Source organism: Phalaenopsis equestris, unplaced genomic scaffold (assembly GCF_001263595.1).
Source record: "Phalaenopsis equestris unplaced genomic scaffold, ASM126359v1 Scaffold000006, whole genome shotgun sequence".
NCBI classification, from domain to species: domain Eukaryota; kingdom Viridiplantae; phylum Streptophyta; class Magnoliopsida; order Asparagales; family Orchidaceae; genus Phalaenopsis; species Phalaenopsis equestris.
Window position 1 is genome coordinate 267645 of NW_018164448.1, and position 8036 is coordinate 275680.

General features: G+C 30.8%; 1 protein-coding gene across 1 annotated transcript; it reads right to left on the bottom strand.

Moving 5' to 3' along the window:
* Positions 1-987: 987 nt before the first annotated feature.
* On the bottom strand, positions 988-2777 carry LOC110018272 (probable E3 ubiquitin-protein ligase RHC2A). Its single transcript, XM_020715543.1, has one exon. It carries the CDS (start codon positions 2553-2555, stop codon positions 1371-1373), a length of 1185 nt encoding a protein of 394 aa, XP_020571202.1. The 5' UTR covers positions 2556-2777; the 3' UTR covers positions 988-1370.
* Between the last annotated feature and the right edge of the window lie 5259 nt (positions 2778-8036).

The window sequence follows — 8036 nt, forward strand, 5'->3', positions numbered from 1 at the left end:
AAATATTATTATTATTCACGATATTAAGATTACTAAAATCAACCACACTTTCAAAAACTTAAAAGTTTATCAAAATACCTTATCCACCTATGTTGAATATCTTCAAAAAAAAAAAGTACTTTTGCGTTTCATCTTTCATACACTTTATTAAGAAGATAAATTCACAATGATAATGACGTACAAATGCATAATATGAACACGCAATCCATGATTATCCTCCAATAAAGAAAGAATGAGTGAGGAAATCCAACAAATAAAACAAACTAAACTCACGCGTGAACATATCAATCATAACAATTAAAATAATAACTAAAGACTATAGACAAACAATGAAAATAAATTTAGATCATATTGACATCAAAATGCTTAATATGAACACACATGATGATCAAAACCTTCAATTACAACAAATTTTAATGCAAAAAAGATGCCCTTACATCAAGGAAAGCAACCAATCTAATTGATCAATCTTATAATAAAATTTCAAAACATAAATCATGCTCCAAAAGCTTTTGTTAAAACTAGAAACATACATCAATAAAAAATTATCTGGAATGCAAAAAAATCAGAAACAAATGCATTAATGAGAGTTTTGAGCAAAACTCCATTCTTTTAAGATCAAATGTTCTGCATAAATTAACCTTGCAGATGCAAATTAATCAAACAAATTACAAAATTTATATCGTAGCAAGCAATCATTAAACATCAGCGGTAAGAAAAAATAAACACTGTTTCTCAATTCCATACAAAAACATAGTAACGCAAAAAGATCCAGCTTTAAAACATTAAAAAACTTAACATAACATTTAACGAAATTTATAACGTAACAATTCATACACCATAAAAAGCAGTGAGACTCATCTGAAGCTCAATAACATCCCACCATAAATTCCAATTCAGTCATTAGCACAGAATAAAAATGAAAGTAAAAAAATTAATTTTTCATTAAAATAGTGATCCAGAGATGACACATCTCAGCAGATCGTATAGCATAGAGAATCATAACTGGTTTTAAAGCTTCTGTTCAAGAACGGTATCACATATAAACAACAAAGCCACAGTACAAGAATAAATTTTCAAAATGAACAAACCATAGAAAGAAATCAAAGAAAGGAGATAAGTATGAAACAATAATCGCACACGAATTCATGTACTTTCTGTCTCAAAAACGAATTAAACTATACCTGTCCCCAAACCAAAATTTAACGAATTTCTTCCTTGATCAGAGCAGAATTGAAGACTGGGGAGTGGATCTCTTTGCTTGATTAATTGATAAGAACAATAGACTGACCGACACGCTTCAAATTTAAATTTCATTGCGCAAAAATGGCTGATAAAAAAGCAGTTTTTATTTAGGTTGCATGCCTTCTTCACCACCTAACCATTTCATTTCTACCTCCATCTTCATAAGACCAACCATTGAGCCTGTGTGAACGACTAGGAGTAGAATACCTCCAGCTTCTTTGAGAAGATTGTGATGCAGAAGATAATCTCAACCTTGAAGACGAAACAGAGGAGGAAGAAGACGAACCAACGCATCCAAATATCGAGAAGAAGTTTCGAATTATTCTGCCAATCCCTCTGCTTTGCCTTGAACGGCTCCCTCTTGAAGACCATGACGTCCGCCCTGGAGCTCCGCCTGAACTGAAACTACCATCCATCTCTGTATAAACCATAGGAAGCTCCCTCTCCCCAGCTTGACGTCCACCAGAAAACCTCCCCACTGCAAACCCACCACCAGGAAGTCTCCAAATGGTAAGCCCAACTGAGTTATCTTCCGCGCCAATCGAAGCCTGCCCGGTAGCCTCTCCACCCCCACTTCCAGCATCAGTGGGCAATTCGTGCCGGCAAACAGGGCACGAATTTCTCAACGACAGCCATGGCAAAATGCAATCTCGATGAAAGATATGTTTGCAGGGCATCTCCTGAGCTTCAGCGCCAATTTCAAACGCCTCTTTGCAAACAGCGCAGTAAGAGTCCACTGAAACATGGGTAGGAGTGATAGTAATTGTAGGCAACGATTCAACCGCCGCCTTGGATGCCGGATTGTTCTCGTGGCTCCTCACTCCGCCCGCAACGCCGCTCTCCATCTGCGTTAGTTGTTCAAGGAGCCGATCGAATCCGGACCCCATGAGGAAATCCGACATGCTTTGAGGCAAGGGGCGGAGCCCTGAGCCGGCACCATCATCGTAATAGAGCTCAAAGCTGCTACTCCCGCTGGGCCGTGTAACCTCAGAAGAGGAGCCACGAAAGACAATGACAGGGTTGAACGAGGAGCGGTTACCAACCGATGCACGGCGGCCGCGGCGGGGAACCGCATCAACCCGGCGAGCGGTGAGAAACGGCGGGTCGCCGGATGATGCCGGCCTCCGGCGAATGTTGCCGGAAGGAACAGGAGCGTTGCGGACCTCCTCGAGGAAGCCGCCGCTGCAAGCCCCGCCGTTGCAATCGGGGCAGACGATGCCGTCGCCTGGTCGAACCCTAACAAAGCGGCTGCAGCTGTAGCACCAATACGACGTCGAAGTCACCGTCGACGCCAGAGAAGAAGAGGACATTGAAGACGGACGGGTGGGATGCTAGTGGGGAAGCTGGAGAGGAAGAAAGAGAGAAGAGATCCTCCTAGATCTGGCTGAAGAACCGAGAAAACCCTAAAACAAAAAAATTGAATTTTTGGATTGCAGGAGGAGAAGACAGAGAGACGAAATAGGCATTAAAAGAATCTCTGCCAGAAAATACGCCAAATGTATTCAATGCCAAGCCTAATAAGTGCGCAATATATATATATTGTTTAGTATTAGTAAAATGTTAGATATTAATTGTTATAAAGTATTTAGACAACTTTTTATGAGTTCCAAGTTGAGGATCAATTCTTGAGGAAGAATTTTCATTAAAAAAATTCTTATTGTGAGAAAATTATTACTGTATGTTCGGACATTGACGATGATCTCACGATATCACGATGCATTTCACACGATCAGATCGTTGTCAATGTTCGGATTTGCGAACACCAAATGTAATAATTTCTCCTTCTTGTGAGCTCATTTCGAGCTAATTTTGTTGTGTTCTCAGATGAGTTCTCTTCTTTGGGGCCACTTTAATATGCTTAGGTGATAGTTGACTGGTGTCCTTGTGAGAATACTTGAAGTTTAAGGAGGATCAGTTCAATAGTTTGTTACTTTCTAAATCAATTCATATTTAGCATATGACTTGATTAACTTGATGAATGTAATAAATTATTTCTTGATTAAAGAATAAGAAAGTAAAAATTGTATACTAAATCTTGTCTTAGTGAACTAAACATTTATTATAATTGAATTGATTACATGTATATAGTAAAAAAAAATTGTTTAGTAATTTCTATAAATTTTAAATCAGCTATTATTATTTAATTTTATAGTTGTTGCATCTAGCCTCCACTTTAAATCTAAGCTTTCTACTCTAATTTATTGAAGCAACTTAACAAAATTGTTCTTTCCATTTTATTTTAATTTTATTAAAATATATTTTCTATTTCATAGAGGTGGAGTAGTCTACATTTTCATAGATCTCATGTTAAATATCAATGATTTTGTCCTTCTCACAAATAAAATCGCATCTTTTCATTTAACTAAAATGACTCCATGGGAGTAAGTGATGACAATATATTCGCTCTAAAATATTAGAAGGCATACTTAGAATGCCTCAATGAGAAATTAGTGGTACATAGGATCCTTATTAAAATTTTTCTATGATAACAAGTGATAGAGTATTCACTATTTTAAAATTTTAAAAGATGAAATCCTCATAAAGTATATATCGTTTACAAAACATCGAAAGAAATAACATTAGAAGGCCTCAACTTTTTAAAGGTCCTAAATATCTCATTAGCTAAAAAACTCAAAAATATATTTATTCTATAAAAATCATAGTAGCAAAAAGTTTCAAGAGATTCATATTCTTTAAAAATATTAGAAGGCAAAGGCATTGAAAGATATAACTTCACTCAAAAGCCCAAAATACATAAGCTATATAAGGAATAAGGTTTTATAATTACTTAAAAGTCTCATAATGTGTAAATCTAAATAGATACATTTATTTTATTTTTTGCTTATATCAAGAATATGAATGGAATTTTATTATATATTTCTTTATTTATTAAAAATCTCAAGGGTTAAAACTAAAAAAAAAAATAAATTTCTTATTCACATTAAAATCTTAAATGGTAATAAGCCTCCCTCTTTATACATCTAAAGATATCAAAGACGCAACTTTATTTAGAATATTTAAAGAGTGTCTAACATATGATAAAACCCTAATAAATTAAGAAATGTATGTCTTTTATTTTTAATTAAGGGCGATATTTTTTAGTGCTGACTAAAAAAGTTCAATTATAATAGTCTCATTCTTTTAAAAAGAACTAAACATTCAAAGCATATCTCAAAGATATATAAAAGGCTTGATCTATAATAAAAGACAATTTCTCATCAATATTGAATACTTATATGCAAGAGGTTGAGAGTTCTTCAACAATTTAATTATAAAATCTATCAAACTTGCACATTAAACATCAATAAAACAATATATTAATATATTAAAAAAGAAACATTTAAGAGCTTGGAAAATATAAATTCTTTTCAAAGTAAAAAAGAAAAAAAAATTACAAGGTATTAATAAACCCTCAATCACTGACCCCAAGGATTTTAAGGTTTTCCTTAACTTCTAAAATCTCCAAAATCTTACTTCAACCTCTAAAGGGGCGTATCTTTATTATAATAATATAATTTTTACCATGCTCTTAGCTTATCTCAAAGAATTTCAATAGTCTCAATATCAATGTTGACTCCCTAAATTCACTAATATTGATACCTATTGTATATCAAATTGCAAATTAAGTTTTAAACTTGGAAACATGTGAAATGCACAAATAAATTGAATTTATAAAAGAAGATATAAAAAAAAGGTGAAAAATAAATGAAAATTATAAAAAAAAAAGTAGATCACTAAAATTTATTTCTAATCGCAACGTGTATTATGAAAATCTTCTTTTTTGTTGCTTCGATAATTTTTTCTTATGACTATGTAATGTTGAAATTGTTGATCAACAAAAAATTAATGATTTCATAAAAAAATTATTTTAATGGAAGACCTAAAATATTTTATGAAAAGTTTATATATTAAGGAGAGTTCACAAAAATAATTTAGCTAATTTTGAGGCACATGAAAACACAAAAATCTCATGAAGATAAAAAAGGAAAAAATGATAGAATAAAAAATATATAGGTCATACTAAATTTCTACATAAAAAATTAACATTGTTAAATTATAAATTTTAAGAAAATATTCAAAGATGTCAACAAAATTTTTTAGATTTTTTTGACTTATTTTAAAATGAAACATCTAATTTTTAACAACAAGATAATTAACAATCGAAATTCATTAAGAAATATTGGTGCCATAATTTCATGATGGTAATTTCATGACACACATTTAAAAAATTTAGCAAATTCAAATAATCATCAGATAAGAAAGCTAGACTATTTTTTTAGAAATGCAGAGCTAGTTATAAACACATTTAAAAGTGGGAAAATTAGGGTTTTGTGCAAATTATGAGAGATCCTATTTTTTTAGTTCTAATAAATTATGTTATATTTTATAAAACTTGTCTTTATCTTTTTAGGTCTACCTCTAACTTTCTTATCATAAGTCAAATCTAAAGCTTCTGTTCTCCTGACCCGATCTTCAAGTGTTCAACGTTTAATGTGACTAAATCATCTAAGACAAATTTCTCTAATATTGTCTGTCATTGGAGCTATGCTAACACTTTCACAGATACATTCGTTTCACATTTTGTTTGTAAGTGTCAAGCCACTCATCCACCTAAACCTTCTCATCTCAACAACACATAACTTAGTTTTATGCTTTTCTTTTAAAGGCCAACATTCTTCGCCATAAAGCATTGCAGGTCTCACCACAATCTTATTAAAATTTCCTTCAAGTATAAGCAATACTTTTCTATCACACAATAGGCCTGATGCATTCCTCCACTTCAACCATCAAACTTGAATTCTATTAATAACATTTAATAACATCCCCCCATCAATATCACCATCACTTTGAATAATAGACCTGAGATATCTAACAGTTTAACACTTTTTAAATGCACATCATTTTGTAAATGTCCAATAAGAGCATTCAAAACTAAAACAAAAAAGTTATGGGCTTAAATCCAATCCCTGTTGTAATCCAACTGAAATAGGAAAATACATAGTCAATTCTTCTTGTGTTCAAACACAAGTAACAACTTTAGTATACATATCTTTAATGACTTGAATATAAGTCATATCAACACCTTTCTTTTATATAACTTTCCAAAGAACTTCTCTTGGAGCCTTATCGTAAGATTTTTCCTAAATCAATAAAGATCATATGTAGTTCCTTCTTATTCCTTTTATACTTCTCCAAAAAACATCTCAAAAGAAGTATAGCTTCCATAGTAGACTTGACATACATAAATCCAAACCAATTATGAGAAATTTTTGTATCACATCTTAACTCATGTTTAATTACTCTTTCCTTTAATGTATAATACAATAACTTAATTTCTCTAAAATTTGCACACTCTTATGTATCCCCTTTATTCTTAGGTTTTGAAATAATATTAAAATAATCTTCCTCTACTCTGCAGATAGCTTTTTTAGTTTTAAATAATATTAGAAAGTTAAGTAAGCCAAGAAACTCTTAAACCTTCTAAATATTTATACACTTCTATTTGGATATCATCAAACCCTACTTATTTTTCAGTTTTGGTTTTCTTTAAAGCCTCATCAACTTCATTTTTCCTAATGTGACGGTAAAAATAAAAAAAATAAATTATTATTATTATTAACAATATTAAAATCACTAAAGTTGATTGTATTTTCAAAAACTTTATTGAAAAGATTATGAAAATATCTCGCTCACCTATCTTGAACATCTTCTTCTAATAAAAACACTTTTTGATTTCTTGTCTTTAATACATTTTACTTAAATTAAATCTTTATTTTTCTTCTCTTTTTGTCTAGCTAGTTTATACATATATCTTACATAATCTTTAGTGTCTAATTTATTATAAAGATTACTAAAAGCAAAAGTCTCAACATCACAAAATTTCTCTCAGACTCCCTATGAGTCACCTTATATTTTTCACAGTTCTCTTTACTTTTATATTTAAACCAATTTTTATAATAAAGCTTCTTATATTTTATCTTTTCTTTCACATTATTTTTCCACCACCAACTATTTTTATTTATAAAAACTTTTTCTTTTGGTTATGCAAGTACATCTTTTGTCGTTTTATCCTACATAGAATTACCTTCTTCATCAACATCCCAAATCTCCACATATTAAAGTTTACTCTTAAAATTAATTTTATTTTAGATTTCCCCTTCTAATTCTATAACAATTTTTCATTGTCTTTTTATCTTTAAACTCCCCGTCTTAAAATCTATAACTAATAATTGATGTTGAGTACTTAAATATTTACTTGGAATGACATTCCAATATTTACATTCTCGACGATGTCTTTTTTTATAGGAAATTAATGAATTTGTATTTGATTAGATTTATTTTTATAAGTAGTAATATGTCAATCTTTTTTCTTAAATAAAATATTAGCAATAAAAAAAGCATAAGCTAAAACAAATTCTAATTATGCTCTACATTCTCCATTAATCACTCCAAATTCATAGCCAACTTGAGTGCTTCTTAAATCTTCTACCACTCTACCAACATAACTATTTAAATCTCCTCCAATAATTTTTTTTTCTTCAAGAAGTAAGTATCATTTGTATTAGTTCTTCTAGGCCATTATGAAATTTTTCTTTGATTTTGTATTAAACCAACTTGAGGAGCATAAACACTTATAATATAAAAAATCTTAGTATTAACAACAGCCTTTAAAGCGATAATTCTATCTCACATTCTATTAAGTTTTACAACACTGTGTTTAAACTCTTTTTTTTTATTTATTTTTTCTTTCAAACTCTTACTTACAATTACATCTACACAATTTTTAGTCT

Coding starts and splice junctions, on each gene's coding strand:
- LOC110018272 (XM_020715543.1), bottom strand. CDS start 2,555: ATGTCCTCTTCTTCTCTGGCGTCGACGGTGACTTCGACGTCGTATTGG.